The sequence below is a fragment of the Camelus bactrianus genome, chromosome 9, assembly GCF_048773025.1.
Source record: "Camelus bactrianus isolate YW-2024 breed Bactrian camel chromosome 9, ASM4877302v1, whole genome shotgun sequence".
Classification (NCBI taxonomy): domain Eukaryota; kingdom Metazoa; phylum Chordata; class Mammalia; order Artiodactyla; family Camelidae; genus Camelus; species Camelus bactrianus.
The window spans coordinates 55,502,946-55,524,905 of NC_133547.1; the positions used below are offsets into that span (position 1 = coordinate 55,502,946).

At 37.6% G+C, this 21,960-nt stretch overlaps 1 protein-coding gene across 1 annotated transcript in view; it reads right to left on the reverse strand.

Moving 5' to 3' along the window:
• Positions 1–21,960, reverse strand: part of CNTNAP4 (contactin associated protein family member 4) — a 222,398-nt gene that overhangs the window by 45,150 nt on the left and 155,288 nt on the right. The window contains exons 11-14 of the mRNA XM_010967398.3: positions 19,867–19,973; positions 16,908–17,027; positions 7,275–7,472; positions 3,209–3,365 (exon numbers count right to left, since the gene is read on the reverse strand). Coding sequence (XP_010965700.2) covers positions 3,209–3,365; positions 7,275–7,472; positions 16,908–17,027; positions 19,867–19,973 — 582 coding nt within the window. The remainder of the gene's footprint in view (positions 1–3,208; positions 3,366–7,274; positions 7,473–16,907; positions 17,028–19,866; positions 19,974–21,960) is intronic.

Here is a 21,960-nt window from a genome sequence, read left to right on the forward strand (position 1 = left end):
TCACAGGTTTTTAGCAATTTGAACAATAAGCCAAGGTGTGCTTTTCTCTGGCTTTACTCTGCTTGAGGTCCTCGGCATTTCTGGCATCTGTACACTGAGGCTGTGTTAGTTATCTATTATGGCCTGACAAATTACCCCCAAAGGCAGTGACTTAATGCCTTTTACGATCCGTGGTTCTTCTGACGGATGGTCCTCCGGCGCAGGGCCCCTCCCAAGGCTCCACTCAAGTGCTGGCAAGGGCAGCAGTCATCTGAGGGCCGGAGAGAGGAGGGGTCTGCCTCCAAGCCCACCCCTGTGGCTGCTGGCAGTATTCTACTCCTTGCCGGTTGTTGGACTAAGGGCTTCATTTGCTCACTGGCTGTTGGTAGAAGGCCACCCTCGATTCTTTGTCCAGAATAGCTCACAACGTGGCAGATTGCTTTATCAAAACAAGAAGGCTAGCAGAGTCTGAGAGAGAGCTTCCAGCAAATCAGAAGTCAGTCTTTTGTAGCCTAACCTCTGAAGTGACATCTCATCACCTTTACCATATTCTATTCTTTAAAAGCAAATCACAAAGTCCTTGTAACACAAAAGAGAAGGAAATTACACAATGGTGTGAGTTAACAGGCAGTGTGGATGATCGGGGAACATCTTGGAGGCTGCTACCAGAGATGTTTATTAAACAAATCAGAGAAATTTTCAGTCATAATTTCAGCAAAAAAAGAAAAAAGAAAAAAGCGTCATTTTACTTCCTATCCTTCTGGGACTCCAATTTCTTGCCTGTTAAATCTTTGATATTTTCTCACAAGCCAGAAAAGATCTGTTAATCTTTCTTCCAATCATTTCCCCCATTTTCTTCAGATTGAATGATTTCTATTGATCTGGCTTCAGGTTTACTGAAGATTTCTTCTGCTATCTCCCATGAGAGTTGAAGTCTATCCAGTGAAGATTTTACTTAAATGTTGTACTTTCCTGTTCTAAAATTGACATTTGCTTCTTTAATAAAGTTCTCATTTATCTGCTTAGAATACTGTGTTCACCTGTGGTTATTTTCACCTTTAATTCTTCATGCATGTGTTTAACAGTTGTTTTACATTTTTGCCTGCTAATCAAACACCAGCGTTCCAGGGTCTGTTTTTAACGGATGCGTTCATTTTCTTGACTTTGGATCACAGTTTACTCTTTTTTTGGAATAAGCAATACTTGTAATGATGTTCTGGATATTATGGCTGACAGACTGTAGAGACTCTGGGCCCAGTTATCATTCTCTGAAGACTCTGTTTTCCCAGGCAGTTAAATTCCAACCTTATCCCAAGAAACAGTGGAGGCTTGGTTTTAGACTTTATCCTAGTGGGCCGCTGTCAGTCTCATGTTAGCTTTCAATCCTACTCAGTTCTGAGACAGTCTTTGTTGCAAAGGCGTGGACCTTCTGTTATTTCTATGGAAAGCTGAGGGCTTCCAAAGTCCATCTCAGTCAATGAGACAAACTCCATATTCTGTTTCTCCCTGGTTGTCGCTGCTGAAATCTCTGTGTAGTCTGTCCGGTTTCCCAGTTGGATCTCCCTCCTTAGTTCCCAGAAGCCTTCCCTGTGCATGTGCAGCTTGGGGGTCAGGGCTCTGGGGGGAGCTGATCTAGTGGACTTCCTCCAAGTGGTTTTCTCCTTTCTTACATGTCCAGAAATCAATTTCTCGTCATTCTGGCAGCTTTAAACTTTCCTCTGATACCTTGAGCCAAAAAAAAAAAATTAAGTATTCTCTTTGAGTTCTAGCCACCCCATGGCAGGCGGTCTGGTGAGTAGCCTCAAGGAAAAGGCTTAGAAACATAAATCTCACCTACTTAAGTTCCCTTCTTTCCAGGGTTGAAGGCTCCCAATCCTGGTGATTTCTGCCTACATTTGGTTATTCTCCACTTGCTTCAAGTAGGTGTTTTTTATAAACAGTTTCCCTGGGATTACAAACGTTATCTGGGTTAGGTTAGTTCTATGCAAGCTACTTCACCATAAGCAGAATTTCATATGAGAAGTTTCAAAATCTTATTTTTAAAAGTTATTTTTGATGGATATTTAAGCAGGCATTAGAGAGGTGATTAGATTAGTTTTTAATTTTTTTAAAAAAAAATTCACATTTTAAAATACAATGTTACTGTGTGGGCATTTTTTGTGAACACAGAGAGGAAAAAAGTGTCTTCCAAAAAAGTAGAAAAAAATTGTAGTTTGAGTAAGAGAGACAATATTTTTTCATACTGAACCTGTAACAATAAATGTATAATCATGACTCCACATATCACCTCCTTTAGGGTATCCTAAAACAATCTGTTTTTTGATATAACATAGTCTTTGGAGTTTGCCAAATGAATAAATGGAATATCATACACTTAAAAATGTGAGCTCAATTAACAGCACTGATCACTGGAATTAATGTACATTCTGTAACCAAAGCAATCATATTTACAGCCAGGTGGACAATTAATACTTTTAAAAATAGTTCTTATGTGCAGACACAGTTGCTTTATAAAGTAAGATATATATGTGGTATGTGGAAACGTGAACATGAAAATTTAAAAATATTTTCACTTCACTAATAAATAAAATCAATGTATATTCCAACTCTAGTCTCAAATACAATAAATATCTTTTTTTATTGTTCAAAAGGAAACATATACATAAGACTTTTCTACTTAAAATATTTTAAGCTCTATTTTCAAACCCCTAAATATTATAGATTTCCTAAATATGATAAACAGAACATTAGTTCCTTGTAGCGTAGAGTATCCTTTAAAAAAATCAAAGAGCTACATGTTCAAATAATTGTGGGAAATTCTAAGTTCACATGTTTAAAGGTTTTATAGGCAGATTGCTGAGGAAATACATTAGTAATTAAAGGCTATAAATATATTTTGAGAGTAATGTAATTCTAAATTATACTTAATTTTAAAGAGAATGCTGGTTGACTTACAATGAAGAGCAGATATGAAACAGATGCCTGTTTCACTCTATTACAAAAATAAAAGGTGCATGACTAATCGTCCATTACCAAAAAATTCAAATAAAAAAACAGTGATCTTAACATTTAGAATTAGACTGACTGTAACACATTTCATCAAAACATACTTTAATCTAATTTCTTCTCTGTACTAACTTGTTCAGTGTTTGCCTAGCTATATATATTTTGAGGGATTCATTTAAAAAAAATAAACTGCATTTGCATAAGGAAATCATATGGAAATCACCATTCGTTCCGGTCAGCATCACAGTTGCAGTAATACTGAGAATCAATGCAGCTCCCGTCTAATCCACAAGTACATTTTTGAAGATCAGGCAAAGAACCTCCCCAATAAGTCTGTGTTTCATTGGTTCTTCCAACCCACCAGCTCAGAGGGCTTCCATCTGAAAAGACAAAGGCGAGAAGTGTGATGTCCCATTCACACCCCACTGCCTTCCATCCCAGTATAATTCCCTTTCTTCCCAAACCGTTAAAAAGGATAAAAGGAGAAAGAGAAAGATCTGATTTGATGTCGTAATATTCCAAACACTGTAAATGATGGTATTCCCTTAAGAAAGCTTTTAAAAAAGTATTTCATTATTTAAGCTTAAATGATTGATATATTTTTCTTTGAGTAGAAAAGAAACCAGCAGTTCCTACTTAATTCAGTCATAATAGTAAAAAAAAAAAATGTATTGAGAGCAGTTCACATATGCAATTTCCTTAAAAATACTTTTTTGAAACAAGAAGGCATCAAATCACAAACCACAGTGATTAGCCTATCAGAAACAAAACTGATTTGAGATCATGAAATGCCCATTAAAACATTATGAAGTGCTACATGAAGTCAGTGATTTATCTCAAAGTATTTATTGGCCAAAAGTAGACTAGCTGTTTATTACACATCGGCATGGTATGGCTCTCCCCTGTTATGATTTAAGATCTATTTGGAAGTATGTGCTTTTCCTTCCTTTTGCTGTCTTGGCTACTTACTTGGAGACTGCAGAAATAACACTGACAGACTCTATGCCCAAAGCAAATACTACACTCAAAAACAAGGTCACCCCGAACCAAATGCATCTCTTTCTCCAATGAATGTTCAGCTACCAGTTCAATCAAAGAGCTGAGACTACACATTGATGCCAAGGAACCAGAGCAAAGAACAGACAGAACATTTAGATGTGGCATGTAGGCAGTCTGTCTCAGGGAAAAACAAGTTAGAGAGGAAAAATCATAGTCATTTGAGAATCAGGGAATGAGAAGAGGGTGACATCAAATCTATCAGCTCCCCAAAGGCGCCTGATCATTTTTCCATTGACCTTTCAACTCTAAGTTGTTGCCATCAGCCCTGCTTTTACTAATTTCTCCCTTACAGATGTCAATGCTCATAAAAACTTACTATTAGATCAGACCAATGCTAATGCAGAACACCTTTCTCCCTGTGTTACTATAAATTCCTGTCCATGCCATGCTGAGAAAACAAGGAGTTATTGGAAGCTTGCGTATGCATTAATTAATATCCAGAATCTTCATTTTTCAATTGCATGATTAACTTAATTGAAGGCAAAATCTACTTGAAATATTTAATAGATCTATTTTAACATATTGCTTAAAGTATTATGTGTTCATAGATTTTAAAAAGTAAATCACTATTCCTAAATATTGAATAATATTTTCACATCTAAATTTGTTAACTTTCCTATAAAATAGAAACTACTGAATATTTTAAAAATACCAAATACCTTTGGTTTCCTTCAAGACTTTTTGAAGTGTCCTAAAGAACTTACAAAAGTATAAGAAAGAATTAAAATCATGAGAAATGTTTGAAGTTGAAAATTAAAATGATGAAATATCAGATATCATAGTACATCATTCCAAGTCCCACAGTTAAAATTCCAAATGGCTTGAGCATTCACACTGATCCTCCTTCCAGTGTGCTGAGTTGCAGAATGACAGCCTGCTGGAAACATATTTTCATATACATTTCACTTTATCCACAATTATGACACCATTGTTACTTGAAGCTGCTATATTTTCAAGATCTGAAACTGAAGATTTAACTTGTCTGACACCACCTTCCTGATCGTCCCCGTATATATATATATATATATATATATATATATATATATATATATATATATATATATATATATATATATATATTTCGAGTGACTTCAAAAATCCACATTGTTCTCTCTTTTCCACCTCAAATCTTTTCTGTATGACTTCTAGGGTCATGGACCTGAGGAAAATTGGTGTGTTTAACAGTTATCATCATCCCCTTTTCTACAGCCTTCTAGAGTTTACTGTTTTCTTCACTAGTGGATCTCAAGCCTGACTGAACACCTGGGGAGCCTTAACAGAGAGACGCAGGGGCACCACTGGCCATGAAGGTAGAGGGACCTCCTTCACATCCTATGCGCCCCCTGTACCTTGTGTGGAGCTTGCTTACTAACATCTTTGGGGATTTTGTTTTCTGGTTCTTTTAGACTTTGGCTCAGTTGTGACTGATGATCGTCTTTCCTTTTGTCTTTCTTCTCTAGTTAAGCAACTCAGTTCATTTTACATCACATTCATGTGCCCTTCTATAGTGATGGTTTCTCATTCTTCTTAAAATACACTTCTGTATTTGCTTACCTATTTATTTAATTATTTATTTTAGATCCCAAGACAAATATGCAGCAGCAATGAACAATTAGCTGACTACTAAACTGGTATGTTCACCATGGCCATGATGCACCGGAAAGCCAGGAAGAGAGGGGCTCACTTCGTATGTACTGTCACCCAGTCATGACCACGCCCTGCCCCAGGCTGGCAGGATAAATCCCAATTCGGTGAAAAGAAAACAAAGACAGAAATATTCATCCACCCAAGTCCTGTGCCTGATCAACAAGAGACCTGGAACCCGAACTGAGATCTCTTCTAACCTCTAAATCCTGTGCACTTTGCACAATTCTCTGCTGGTCAGTCTCAGGTGGGATTAAGGCTTCAGGGGGATAAGATTTGAGGGGAGATCAGTGAGATGGGAGGAGTTAGGAGGTAAGAGGCTAAATGAGGACATTCTGAAAAAGAGGAAGAAAGAGGAAGAGGAGGAGGAGGAGTGGAGCGCAAGCATCAGGGAGAAAACCATCAGACTGAATCAAGCGGGTGGAGAGTCAATAGGAGACTGAAGGTTCAAAGGTCATACCAAGGGCTCAGAATGTTTCTGTATGACTGATACAACATATGCTGTCACACAGGAAACACATTTCCTTTTCAAGTTCTCGTCACTCTATCTGGACCTCCAACCTTGTTCAAGACAACAAATGGGAGTGAATGAAGTGGCTTTATTGTGCAGATGTCTTAGAATCTTCTCTGACTTCCGAAAGAAACACCTAAATAAATACTGCTGCTAGAAAAGTGTATTGGGAGACACACGATGGTTCATAAGCAGGTGGGTCCTGTTGAGGTGTCCAGACAGAAGAGTCTGTCCTGGACAGATAGGAGTGAGGGAGGCCCTGGAGCTCCTTAAAGAGGAAGGGGTCATGACAGAAGCAGTGCTTCTTAAAGATGAATTCTCTTCACAAAGATTCATACTTTGGATTAAATATGGGTGGTTAGGAGACACTAGCAGACAGCAAACCGAGAGGCCAGTGGGAGTAACTCCATGAATTAGGTCAGTGAGGCCTGTGTGAGGGCCTCGAGATGTCCTCACATGATGAGACGTTCAGCAGGGAGAAAACACAATGCCAGAATCCTCACTGAGGAGAATACTGGTTATTAAAAGTGGAACAAAAGAAAGAGTTAAAGATAGTTTTCTGGTTCCTACTTGAGCTACTGAAAAAAAAACCTGTGTTTCCAGCAGCCTGTTCTAATTTTCAGTTCTACCCAGAGGGTAGCTGTCAACAATCCATGAAAAAAGAGCCACACAGAATAGTCATTTTCAGACAACAAAGTCATATTTTTATTAGCTCTTTTCCATGAGAAAACAAATGGTACATGTCACTTGCCCTTTACAAGGGATCGACCCTGTGCATTCATCGAGTATCAGAATGAAGCTCTTGTCGGCTCAGCTCTCTGATTAAGGCCAGGGAGAGACTCCAAAGACAATCAAGATTTGGAACAAAGCTCAGTGCAAACTGACCTTGCTCTTTTCTTCCAGCAATAGCATCTCTGTGACTTCCAGACTGTAGCATGTCTGCTGAATACACAGGGGGCACACACCCTTGGCGGCCACATGCCACCGCCTCGGCAGAATTCAGCTCCGCAGGGGCTGGTTAAGTAAAGCGCACCATGTAACATGTGTAGGGGGGCAAGGGCCCCAATTTATTTACCTTGCTTATTTACAAGCCGTGACTTCTTGCAGTAGTAGGTCAGCTCCTGTTCGCAGTGCTCCGCACGGTTAATTGCGGCCTGGAGTTGCTCCATGCTGGCCACATACTGGAAAAACCCAGCGTACGGGTTCTCTGGACTGGTATTTCGGACTCTTGTAACGTCAGAGCCGTTGTGCTGTATGATGGTCCACGCAGTTTCTTGTATGCAGAAATGGGGGAAGAAAGAGAGGAGACCATCACTAGTCTGCAAAAGTTAAAATAAATAAAGAAAATCAAAATCACCTTTTATTGGAGTCAAAGTTTCCTAGTAATCAAACCTCTCTGAGAGGTAGAATCAACACAAATGGATTCTTAAAATTTTTACATTATAGTAAAATGATTCTTTTCCCTGACATGTATATGACTGCCATGCATTTGCAGTGATTTTATTCTACTTTTTCATATAATTCAGCCAGAAAATATATTCATGGTGAAAAATATTAAGAAAACGGATTATTAAAATTTGTGGTACATTTCATTAAATCTGACATTCAACTCTTAAAAGATGCGTCATTATTTTTCTTCTAGAAAAGAAAATAATGCTGCCTATTAAAACTGTAAAACATTGTTGGTTGTTGACACACTCTGAATTCAGAGATGTTACAATATGAATAAAATGCATCTTTGAATTTGTAAAATATTTTAAATTACATAGTGTAAGCAATAACTTTTCTAGTCTTAGAGGTCATTCATACTGCCAGCAAAAAGAAAGTCAAATTTTATGGCCTGTGTAGATCTCTCTTCAGACAACTTTTAATTATGAGTGTACATCTATTTCCTTTTAAGTCAAATTTGAAGCATTCATTTTGGTATCATGTCATCTGCCTATACTCTTGTGAACACAGCATCAGCAACTCAACTAACACAGAAAATAAAATATCTCAGAGTATGTCCTAGAGATATCGCTATTGGCACCTGAACGTCTGTAAACATTTCCATCATACTGATTACCAAAATTATTTCGATGAAATAAAAATCCTACAAGGTTTGTAACAGAAGATAGGCATATTGTATCTATCCTTCAACTTCCCCAGCTATAGACTTCATATTATATTCACTGTGATAGATGCAGGCCCAAGAAAAGATTAATCAAAAAGCCTCTGATTTAATAGGTGAGAAACAGATTGGAAGTTGTCAAAGCTCTGCTATATATGTGCTGTTAAGGCACATAACTCTTCTGTATTACAAAGGAATATTCCAAATAGGAGGAAAACAGTAGGTAGAAATCCTACCCCCTCTTTTTAGCTAATATGTTCACATGGATGAACAATCAGAACAAGATAAGAAATTTCACTCCCACCCCCACCCCTCTCTTTCTTGGTCAACAGAATTTTGAATAGAGAGGCCTGCGAAATAAATGAGGCAGGAGGCAAATTTGACAGCCTTATTGCCTTCCACACGTGGATCATTATTTTTCTCTGAAACAATAGCTGTTACTTTTACTTCCACCATGCATTTCAGCTCCCCCAAGAACTTTATCAGCAAATTAGTTTCCTTAAAGAGGACATGATATATAAGCTAATGAAATTAATTACGGATGGCCAGGCAGCAGTACACAGTAGAGATTATCAGGAGACCTGAGCTGCAGATCTGGTGTGGGTCTGTGCCCTTATGAAAGTCACACAGAATCAGCCTCCATTTCCAAATATGAAAAAAAAAAAAAAAAAAGGCAGAACATAGGAGGCAATATAGTAGGTCTGAAATTCTATCACTTTACCTACACAACCTTGGCTAGTAGAAATTTAAGATTATCAAGCAGGCAAACCCATTAACCTAGCATCTGTTGGACTCTGCCTTTATTATGCAGCAGAACGATTCATCTTTTCCTGCGGTGAATCAATGGCGTGCAGGAAGCCGCTCACCTCTGGCTGAGTAGCTGCCAAAAGAGCAGGACAATAAACCGACTTGAAGCCTTTGTCTCTCTCCCTTCTGGGTCACCCTGAGAGGGATCTCTGTGTTGTTTAGCATCCGCTGGGTCACCATGAACACACTGTGTTCTTTTGAGGTCTTTTAAGGTGTTGTAAGAAATCCAAGGCCATGGTGCACGACAGCGCTTAAAGGGCAGCTCATAGAAACGTTTCCTTCTGAAATTCTAAAATTTCCATATTATGATAGTTCCTGTTAAGTGATTTCATTTTCTAATAAAAAGTGCTACAGAGGATGAAGTTACATGGATGCCTCTCTTACTAGATAATTCAGCTGTGCGGGGCGAAGTGGAGACAAGGAAATCATCACAGCAGATTCTGAGCAATGGAAATGAGGGCCCGGCAGCCACGCTCCACATCTCATGTGCTTTACTAACAGGGGAGCCTCTGCAGACTATTAACCTAGGGCGTCTTTACTGTTGTTTCAGACATCATCATGTTATCTGATGTTTCTACAAACACCTATTTAGAAATTACAACTGTAAAAAACATAGACTTCACAATTCCTAATTCAATACTTTGTGATATATTTTATCAGTTTTTTCCACTGGTCTGTAAACTCTATTAGAAGAGTGATAGGTTCTGATTTGCTAACTTCCAGCATGTAGCGTGGGGGCTTGGCACAACACACAGAAGACATGAGTTACTGAAGGAATAAACAAGTGAATGAATAAAAATTAAAGCAGTGTCCGGACTAGAGCATAGACTTCCAGGTTATCTGGTTGTGATTCTATGGTGGCTCTGAGATTTTCATTGTCTTTTAGCTGTTACAGAACTCTGTAAATGGTAGGTACCTGATGCAAACACAAAATAATGTTAAGGCTAAAACTGTGAAGGTTATGAGGGTTACCCCACTTGCAAGCTAACAAGTTATCTTGCCTCTTATACAAATTATATCTATGTATCTGTATCTAACTGTCTAGATACAGTGAGTGCCAGATGCACCTGTGCACGCTGTAGCTGCACCGCGAGAGGGATTCCCAACTTACACAGGACGGCTGGGACATCTCTCCTTCGAAGAGCGAGAGAGAAACTCTGGCCCTGGAATGCAACAAATCTCCTCTGAGCAGAGGATGGGCAAGTCCTTCCTTAGGTTTTTGTCACTCCTAGAATGCATCTGGGGGAAGATAAGCCTTTAAATCTCTCCAGAGAAATCCACCATCTCTAACTTCTAAGACGTATTTACATTAAATTATCCTTTAACACAGGCCTCTGATTTTTTTTTTTTTTTTTTTTTTTTTTTTTTTTTTTGCTTAACAAGCAAGGCATTGTTTCCTTACAACAAACAATTCTTGTCTACAGACAAGCAAATTCTAGCTGGGGGAGGTCAGCTGAGTTCCTTCACTATGGAAGAAGCCAGTTTTGCCTCCACTGGCACAGTCATTTCAATATTACTGAGATACAGACATATCTGTTCTTTGGATCTCCTTCGAACTGGTTATAACATCTTATCGGTTTCCTCATTAATAAGGTGAAACATTAAAGAAGATCTTCAAGACATGTTTTTTAGCTTTTATTTTTATATGCATGTAAGAGTCACGATTTTATTTTTTGCAAATTATCTTTTACCAAGTGCAAAGAGAGTTGTTAAGATAAGGAAACACAGGGAAATGAGTTAGAAGAGATAGCAGAAAAATCTATGAAATTAATAAATATACTAAAAAGCAGTTTCGGTTGACCTGTGTCTCTCCCTGAAGTGATTCCTAATACAGAGATTGTATGTAAAGCAACTGGGTAATTAAGAACTTGATTTATCCTGGGCCAACTGCTATTTTTCAGTGTGGTAACAGTATAAAGAAAAACATGCTGTTTAAGCAACACAGTTGCAGAGTGCCTGTTCCTTCAGGATTAATAGCTGCAGGTGATAGATAGATGTGATAAAGACTGTCAGGGCAGGTAGGAAGCGCTGTGCTGAGGCAAGCTGGGAGACGAAAGCACAGCTAGCTTCCTGGAGCAAAACTTGATGTAAACAAGGCTGCGTCTGAACAAGGATAGCTAGTTATGAACTCTTGTAGCTCTTAAGAAGATCTTTATTATTGAAATCCCCAAAGTAAAAATATGTTTGCTATTACAAGTTTTACGCTCTCTAGCCTTCTCACGTAAGGGTCTCAGGAACCCCTATCTCAGAATCCCCTGAGAGCCTGTATTTAATAGAGCAGAGACCCAGGCCTTGGTCTCTCAACTTACTGAGGCAGTGAAACTACGTCCAGGAGTCTTGGCAGTGGTGCAGCAGAAAAATATGACTTTAAGCCACAGAATTATCATTTTCACAATGGTTAGAAAGCCACCGCTGTAGCTCTCATCAGTTTCTCCCTGATGAAACCCCCTGTCCTTACAGTGCAATGTTTGATAATGAAACATTTCTTGAACACAAAATTATTTCATTATAGTAAAAGCAATGGTTTTTGTGAAGAAGAAAAAAGCTCTGTACATTTCAACAAGGACAACCACTGGGATTCGTATTATCCTAATTGTTTTAAAGTTACATTTAGAATACTCTGTTTAGAAAGAAGTTGCAGCCTTTAACACAGTTTAGGAAATTACCCATTCAAAAGAGATTTTCTTTTTATCTTTAACTTGTAATGCCTAAAGATGCTTAAATCCACGTGAAATCATCTATTGCACAGTAATTCTAGGCTAAGAACTGTTTTGTTCTTTATGTTACTGCGTCTGCAAGCTGCCGGTTCGGCATTTTGCCTCGGCTTCATGATTGGCATACCTGATAGCTGTACGTTGAGAATATGTTACTGGCTACAAGCGATGAGACATTGATAGAATAGCCTTTTCTAGAGGAAACATTTTCAGGCTGGGAGAAGAGACCAGGGTTTTAGGTCTTGATCTATCCCTAATGATATTCCTCAGCCTGCTTCCCTGAACCTCCCTGAGTCTTGGTTTCCTCGTTTGCAAAATCAGACCAGTAAGGAATGTTGCAAGTTGTAGCACGTACTTCTCACTGGACTGTTACATTCTGGGACTGTCACTTTTGTTTGAATATATTTCAATACTCCAGAGCTTCCAAAGACACTCTGCTGTTTCTGTCCTCCACAGATGCTTTTCAAATGGCTTTAAGTTGTGCAATGTCCTCTTTTTCATCAATACTTCTTGATAATTTTGCTAAAACATCTTTGACCTCTGTGTGTGTCCATATATAAATGTACTTCTTTGAACTGTGAAGTTGAAGTGAGACTCAGGTGACTAAAACAAGACACATTAATTAGTAATGTAATATGATGAGGTAAATGCTGATTTAATAGAAATGAAATAACTCATTCAATAAAATGAAATTGATAATTTCCTAATCATTTAGATGGTAATGAAAAATGCCTATAAATTACCGAGTTATTATGCATAATAAACGTAATACAGGCATGTATGTGTATATGGTCAGTCCTCATTATTTGCAGATCCTCATTATTTGTGATTTTGCCTACTCACTAAAATTTATTTGTAACCCCAAAATCAATACTTGAGGCACTCTCATATGTCTGCAGACAAAAAGCAGCTAAAAACTGAGTGGCCTGATACGAACTTCAGTTGCCCAGCTAAAGCTGAGCAAAGAAACGTTCTATCTCCTTGTTTCAGATTTCATTCTGTAAACACATACCCCATTTGTGGTCATTTAGTCCCTTGATCATTGCGCTTGGTGATGTCACTGTTTATAATGGCCTCCAAGTGCAGTGCTGAAGCGCTCTAAGCACAAGAAGGCTGCGGTGTGTCTTGCGAGAAAACACGTGTGAGATAAGCTTCCTTCAGGTATGAGTTATAGTGCTGCTGGTTGTGAGTTCAATGTTAATGAATCAACAATATGCATTAAATAAAGTGTCTCTGACCTGAAATACAAGTGAAACAAGGTAATGTATTGATTGGCTGATGAGAATATTGTGACCAGAGGCTCACAGGAACCTAACCTTACTGTATTTCCCCGGGAAGTGATGGTCCAGTATTCGCCAATTCAGTGTCTGTGGTTACTTTACAGAACGGGACTATCACAGATAACGAGAATTGTGTGTGGGGAAGGGGTGGGGACAACGGGTGTTCCTTAAAGCTTTAAAGATTACAGATACTTATCAACTTAGACGTATCTGATTCACAGAATCAAAACTCCATAAAGCATGTGCATGTAAAGAGTTCAGGATGCTTTTGTGGGAACGCAGGATTCACAGGGATGCAGTGATAAGACTGTTAAATCTCACTCACAACCCAAGTTACACAAACAAGAACCATCACAAAGTCACTTGACACTTGAATTCATGTCTTTCATTCAGAAACTTTTCCTTTTCTTTCTGTGAAGCCTTTTCACTCTTATTATGTTTAATTCCCAGATAGTAGAGCAGGGAGTTCTCCAAAGTTTGGGAACCACAGGTTTAAAACAGCAATTCCCAACCCTGGATACACAGAAGAATCAGTTGAGAAGATTTTTAAAAATACTGATTTTACTGTCTCACCCCAACCCTTCTGACTCAGGGTGTGGCCTGAGATCTGTACTGTGCAGACTGGGGAGGTTCACTGAGTGGATAAACACGGCGGGATCAGCAGCTGTCTCAGGCTGCTTTGGCATATTAGGGGGCAGTGCTGTGGTCTGAAGTTTGTGTCCCCCAGCAAAATTCATACGTTGAAGCACTAACCCCCAAAGGTAATGGCACTAGTTGGCACCTCTGGGAGATGATTATGTCTAGAGGGTGGAGCTAATGTCAAGAGGGTGGAGCCCTCATGACTCGGCTTAGTGCTCTTATAAAAGAAGCCCCTTAGAGCTTCCTCTACCATGTGAGGATACCGGAAGTCTGTAACCTGGAAGAGAGGTTACAATGCTGACAATGCAGGTGCCATGATCTTGGACATCCTTGTGGTATTTCGCTACAGGAGCCCAAACAGACCAAGATAGGCAGGGACCTCAGTGATGCTCCTGCCTGGTTGTGTTATCTAAAAAATCTCTAGACACCTTCTCTGGTCATTTTCCTAAATATCTGTGGCCAAGGTTTTACCACTACCCTGCAGTTTTCAGATTTTCACATTAATACAAAGGAACTGTTGCTCCCATATTCAGCTGCCTTCTCAGTATCTTATTGGAATGTGGAACAGACATCTCCAACTCAAAATGTGTAAAAGTGAGTTCCTGATCTTTCCCTTCAAACCTTTTCTGACCACATCTCCAATGATGGCAACTCAGTCACTCCAGCTGGCCAAGCCAAAAATGTGGTATTATTTTTTGGTTGCTTTTGTTTTCTCATGCCTAACACATATTCAATGAGAAAATGGAATCTCCATCCACCATCTACATTGCTGTCATCCAGTGCAAGTCACCACCATCAGCTCTTGCATGACTTGAACTTGGTCTCCAAACAGGTTTCCTAACTCCTATTATACAAATATGTATACATTTACATTTTATCTATATGGATGTACATATTTGGTATGTACATAAATATATATGTATATGTCTTCTAACTCCTTTCTACCCCTGCTCTGAGATAGGCATTTCCCAACACATGAGCCATCTTGATCCTGTTAAAGGAAGGCAGATTGCAGCCACCACTGCTTAAAACTCTCCAGTGGTTTCTCATCTCATTCAGAGTAAAAACCATATGCCTTACATGTTAGAAGGACCCACGACTCTGCCTAATATTTCCTTTTTTTCTATTTATTTTGCTCCATAAAATGTTGACTTCCTAACACAGTCCTATCCAATGTAAAGTTTTGCAATGATGGAATAGGTGGTTATTGAGTTAAAATGTGGCTAATAAGACCGAGGAACTGATTTTTAATTTAATCTTATTTTAATGAATTAATTTAAATTTGTAAAATTTGTTTCAATTCACTTAGTTTTATTAACTGCTTTTAATTAAATTTGAATCTAAATAGGAAGTTATTGCTAGTGGCTACCACACTGCACAGCATAGTTCACCTAGAATCCATTTGTGTTTGATGATGAAGGGAACCAGATTCCTTTTTACATTATTTACATACAACTTCCCCAGCACCACTGGTTGTACTGTTCCTTAACTGTAACTGTTCCTTAGCATCAGTGCCACCTTTGCAATGAATTGACTATCCATATATGAGGGAGTCTATTTATAGATTCTCTATTTTGTCTCATTGGTTTATTTGTTTATCCTTGTGCCAATCACACACTGTTTTACTTAGCCTATCAGTGGAATGTCTATTTTTTATCTGGTAGAGTTGAGTCCTCCAACTTTATTCTTTAAGATTGAAATGGTTCTTCTTGTCCCTTCAGATTTGTAGATAAATTTTAGAATCTGCTTGCCAATTTTCACCAAAACAATTACACCAACCAATAAAAACCCTGCTAGAATTTTAATTAAGGTTTGCCCAGTACCTAGTTGGGAAGAACTGACATCTATACCACCATATTGAGTTTACTAATCAATGAAAGTTTTATATTTTTCCATTTATCTAGGATTTAATTTATCTCAAGAGTATTTTATACTTGTCTGTGTAAAAGCTATATACATCTTTCTTTAGATTTATTACCATGTGTTTGAGATTTTTGATGCTACTAAAAATAGAATCCTTTAAAATTTCATTTTAACTGCTTATTACTAATAAACAGAAATGAAATTAATTTTTATGTTAACTCAATATCTAGCGATCATGCTAAATTTTAATAGCTAATGTAGATTGTTGAGAGTAGTCTCAATACATAACCTGGTCATCTACAGATAATGAGAGTCACAGTTCTTCCTTTCCAGTACATCTTTCTTTCTCTTGCATTACTGCACTGGCTAGGACCTCCGACACAATGGTGAACAGAGTAGTAACAGCAGGCATCCTTGTGTGCATGTTGTTAACAGGTGCAAAGTTCTCAATATTTCACAATAAACCATGATATATGCTGTAGGTTTTTGTGGGTGCTCTTTAACAAAATTAAGGAAATTTCCTTCTATTGGTAATTTACTGAGTTTTCATTTTCTCTTTATCATGAATGAATGTTGAATTTAATTAAGCACATATTCCACGACTATTAATTCCTATTTAACTTTATGTAAGTAAAGAATTCAAGAATAAAATTCATGTTTACCCCAATATAAAGAGTATTTTGCAAAGCTTTCAACTGTATCAATCTTTTTTCTGTTATTATTTAAAATATTTTTCAGCTTTATTTGTATTGACAAAAATTGTACATATTTAAAGTATACAATATGATGGTTTCATATAAATATACACTGTGAAATGATCACCATAATCAAGCTAACTAGTATTCAGTACCACATGTGGTTACATCATTTTTTCTTTTCATCCCTTCACTCCCCTCCTCACTGGCAACCACCTGTTTGTTCCCTGTATCTATGAGTCTGTTAATGTTTTGTTATGCTTGTTCATTTGTTTTGTGTTTTACATTCTACATATAAGTGAAATCATATGGTATGTATCAATCTTCTCAGAGGAACAGAATCTATCCTTTTTGTTTTAGGACTTAATATGATACATTTATTATTAGATGTTCTACACAGATACCACATGCATGGAAACTTAAGATATTTTAAATCATTATCATTAAACTTTTAAAGATTTACCTTAGGTTCTTCTACTGAACAATATACATTTTAATCAAGTAGCAAATTAGGTCAACTTTTTACTTGTTTCATTTTAATTTTGTGTGCTTAAAGCATTCATGCCAATTTAACTATGAAATGAAAGTTGATTAACTCACCAGTCATATTGCAATATAGAAGAAATGGTTCCAGGGGCCCACTTCCATCTGCATCTACATAGTAAAATCCTGAAGTATTTCCTTTATGCTTATAGGCTTCACATGACTGCTCATAGATAGCTGTAAAAAAAAAGGGGGGGGATCATTGCAAATGAAATAGTATAAAATTAATATCTTAAATTTTAATTTGGACATAAAATACTCTATCTTGAAATTTAATATGTACATTACTGACCAGGGGAAACAGTAGCACATACTTTAAAATAAAACTCATTAAAAAAAATTAATATGGATGAAAGAAGGTTAGATAGAAAAAAGGAAGAATGAGATTGTGCTTTATGGCATTTCTTTTTATCACTAAGGGAATATGAGATTACTCAGTCAAAATGACAATTTAGCTTCTGTTTACACCAGGCAGAACAGCAAAAGAGAACGTATGTGTTTTAAACGTTAAGATCCCTGTAAGTATAATGTGACATCCATTCTGGACATCCATCCAAATGGATCTTTTGACAACCATTTTGGTTCTAATCCTAGTATCAACTTGTAATAACCCAACATCTGAAGCATAATAGTGTAATCTCCTTAAATAATCTGCTGTTATCCAATAATTATGCAATAAAAAGGTTTTAAATATGCTGTAACTATTCTCCTTTCTCACATAAAATTATCTATAGATAAAAATCCTTTTTTCATTAAACAAATATGACTTACAAAGCTCCTCGTCAATAATTTAAAAAGTAATTTACAGAAGAAACTTTCTCTAATGCTCTGTAATGAGAATTTAAGATAATTAAAATTCAAAGCAGAAGAAATATTTATATGAAATATGCCCTCAAGTGGTCTAAAAATGTTTTGATCCATAATTGGATGTTTTTAATTATACAATTATATATTTGCCATGTACAAGATTTGATATTAACAACTGAATATGATGCAGTCATCTCACCGAACACTTGGCCAATGTACTGATTTTCATCAAGCTTTTATTTTGTGAAATGAGAAATAAACCATCCCTGAATGTCCTTCCCTGATTTATTCTATATTTTGAAAATTACGTTAATGAGTTTTTAGACAATATACAATAATGTAATTAATTTGCTCTGTGTTACAGAAATTTCAGATAGTCATACAAACTTACTTCTTTACTCCACAATTTCTTGGTTTTATTTTGTTCCTATTGTATATCATGTAGACAGAAATATAAGATGGATTGTTTCCTAGTCACATTTGTATTTTGTGCAGTGAAGTGGGCATGTGAAAATGAATTTTTGTATTTCTATATGCACATACGTATGTTCATAAATTCCTTGGAAGAGGCAGGTGGGATACGCACATAACTTTGCAGTGAGGGCTGGTATTACTGAGGACACATGATTACAGGAGGGTAACTGGGAGCACATTTGCTTCATGTGGATTGCTTGACTTTTTATAATATGACTGTTTAACATGTTATTTTCTAATAAAACCTTTTAAAAGACCCCGTCCCTGTCCCTCCCTCCACTCAAGCTAATGATAGGGCTGGCTTCACTATAATCCAGTTTGTCCTCCTGGCGCCATTTCTCAGAATGGTCACTGGCAAAAACCCTTCCCCTCCCTTTAGACTGCCTGCCCAAGAACCTAATAAATTAACTCAATGATTGGATCAAGTTGTGGGCCACAGACGACAATACTTTATTGATTTATTTGCTCAGAGCAGTTTGTGCTTACATTTAGACTCAGTTACTGATAACAGTTGAAAATAAGCAATCAGCCAATTAAAACATATTCAGTTCGCTTTATGTTTTGAGTTAGTTACTGTAATTGGGATGATGGAGGACATGAAAAATTAAACTACATTGTGTCTCTGCTACCGGTGACCTGGGACAAGTGGCTTGGCCCTGGCTTCAGGGATAGCAGGCACTCTAACCCACACAAGTTGACGGCGGGGGGGGGGGGGGGGGAGGACCGGCTGTTAAGGGCAGGGCTCGGAGCTGCTTTGGCTCAGGGCTCCTGAGGGTCCTGAGGGTCCCTCTGTGGAGCCTCTGGGGCTAGGGGGCCCAGGATTCTGACCTCCACGGTGGCAGGAGGACAAAGCAGTGTGGGTTGCAGAGACGAGAGTGGTGAGGCTGACGACTGCACCTAACACCCTTGCCCGTAAGTAAAGGCTACAGGCAGCAGTACCAGAAGCTAAGCTGCCCAGCAATGGCAGCAATAACATGAAAAACGGGAGGGAAAATGAGCCCTGGGTCTCTGCAGCCTGTGTCCTGAACAAACGGGCCAGAAAAATGACACGCGCCTGCAACACATGCAAGCATTCCATCAGAAAACATGCATGGCTTCTAACACAAGAGAAGAGCACTGGCTGCGACGCCTCCTTGTCTGGAGCACAATGGCAAGTGTTCACGTTCTCGCTCGGCCTCAACTATTTCAGGAGCTTTGGGCGAGGTGCTTCATCGCTGCTCCCTCAGGAATAAACTAGGGGCAGTAACTACACCCACCTACCAAGGTGGTCACCGACCTGAGTGAGCTGGGACATGTAGAACACTAGCATAATACCCGGCATTCAGAAAATACTCAGTAAAATTAACTATCATGATTAAGACCATATCTGCCATCCTTATCCTCAGCATCCTTATTAATGGGGTTGTGAGAGAATTTAAAGATTACCTATTCTGCACTGTATTTTATGTCTGTCCTTAGATACCTCTGTTTTCTATATGTCTTGTCCTTTTGCCAGCTCCCTTACTCTTTTCCATCTCATTTTATATTAGGCATTTCTATAAGCTACCTTGACTACATTATGAAAAGAGATGTGGATTAAAAATAAACTAGAGACCAACTGAATGCTAAGATTCGGGGTTGTACATCCCAGTATGTGGCAGCACACACATGGGCACAGCCACACACAGCAAAGAAAAAAGAAATGAAACAAGGGAATCAGAACAGAGGCAAGAACAAGCAGGTGTGTTTGGCTTACAGTTGTGGCAAGTAGCTCCCGTGTAACCAGTGTTTGCACAGTTGCAGTGAAAGGTGTCCCAGGACTGGGAGCATTCGCCGCCGTGTTCACAATAGTTGGGCAAACACCTAAAAGAAGGTGCAGATACAATTACTACTATTCATTTTGAGATATCCTAAAGTATCGATAATTTATATACAATCATGAGAAAGAAGAATGTCAACAGTAACATAAAGAGTAGACAGAGCATGACAAATGGTTATTCCCACTGTCGTTTATGGTACCTAAATCACGGGACTAAATGTTAGGTCAATAAATTCATCAGATTTCAACCAATTCTCAGGTACTTGTGGCTGAATTTCCAACATCTCCTACTATACCAAGGCCCTTTCTTTTCCCTAAGTGACACAACACTAATTCAATATGTTGCCAGAATTATCAATAGTTTACATAAAATAACAACATTTAATCATATTGATTTACTACACTGAATATTTTCAGGAAGAGGGAATAAAGACTAGGGAAGGGAAGAAGGAACTGGGAAGGAGAGACATCTTTATTCACTTGGTGCACACATCCAGGTGTCTAGGACAGACACACAAATTCCAAGCGGTGGGTCAGGGTACACTAGGGTGCTGAATCAAAATCACAGGGGCTCCCAGGATATTTTAAATTTTTAAGAGAAATACAGGCATACTCAACATCTGTCAAACACTGTGCAACTTCCCAGCCTGAGGTAGTTCAATTTCAATATTAGCTCATAATACATTCCTTTTAATGATGTCTTATCTTTGAGAAGCTGGATTTTTAGTGGTTGATAAAAAGTAAGTACCATGTGAAATCATGCTGAACAAAAATGAGGGTGGCAGCGTCTGATCTGATTTCAAGCTCTGAAAGGCTGTACAGCACATTAAAAATAAAGTATTTTTCAAATTTTAGATATATAATAAAAGATACATAAATAAAAGTAGGTATATAATATTTTTTCAAAACATTTCTAAATTGTTAGGACAAAAACAGTTATAAACTTGTTTGGAACTAAACCACTTTTTAAATGAACTGTTAGTTATACCTTTTGGCTTGGAACACTGTGAGAAAATTATTGAAATACATAGGCCCTAGGGACAAAAAAGCTGAAGAGCTTCTGGTACCAACTCAAATAGCCCTGATCAGACAATTGATGCTTTTTAGAATTTAAATTGAAAATTATATTGAGACCAAGGCTTGAAATGCTCTCATTCACCCCAGAATAAAAAAAATTAATTAAAAAACTTGTCAAGAATATATATATATATTTCTTTTTAAGAATATATTCTTGATGAAGTTTCTTCCGCCTCTTTTTATTAAAACTAAGACTGGGAACCGCATGTTTTGCTTACAGGTCTTTTCTAATTTTAACTGAAAATAACGTTAGTGATTTTTCCTGATTATAAAAACTAGGTGTCCACTGTACAGAAACCAAACAATCTAGGAAACAATAGAGAAGAAATATAATTAACAATATCAATATATTAAAATTACCACTAGAAACACATATATATGAGTGTGTATAATGTATTATGTTCATAAAGGTAACCATAAAGTACATGTTACTTTACAACCTCCTTTTTAAGGATTCAAAAATAAATAATGGGCATCTTTCCATGCCAATTAAGTTTATATGCATTTTAGCATTTTTATAGAGTCACAGGAATCCATTCAAAGAATATTCAAAGAATATTTAAAGATGTACTTAATTTTTTGAGCATCTCAAATCAATAATAATACAGAAGAAAGAGGGAGTTTTTTAAAAAGTTTAAACAAAAACAATCCTAGTTGGTAATCAGAAAAGAAAAGGACAGAGCAAGCTATTGTTTAACAGTCCTCCGACCATGTTTTAAAGGGGGGCAGGTATAAGTGACTGTTAACCAAAATTCTAAAGAATGAATCTTTAATTATTGTGATACATGTGGTATTTCTATGTGATCTGCTACTGAAAGATACTGAAACCATTTTGTTCTTGATTCTTGTTAGACTTGACTTTTCACATTTTTAAGTTACAGGGTCAAAGACTGGATTGTGAATTTTATTTAAATTCATCATATAGTAGCTCTGGTTGACTACTAGTAAGTAACC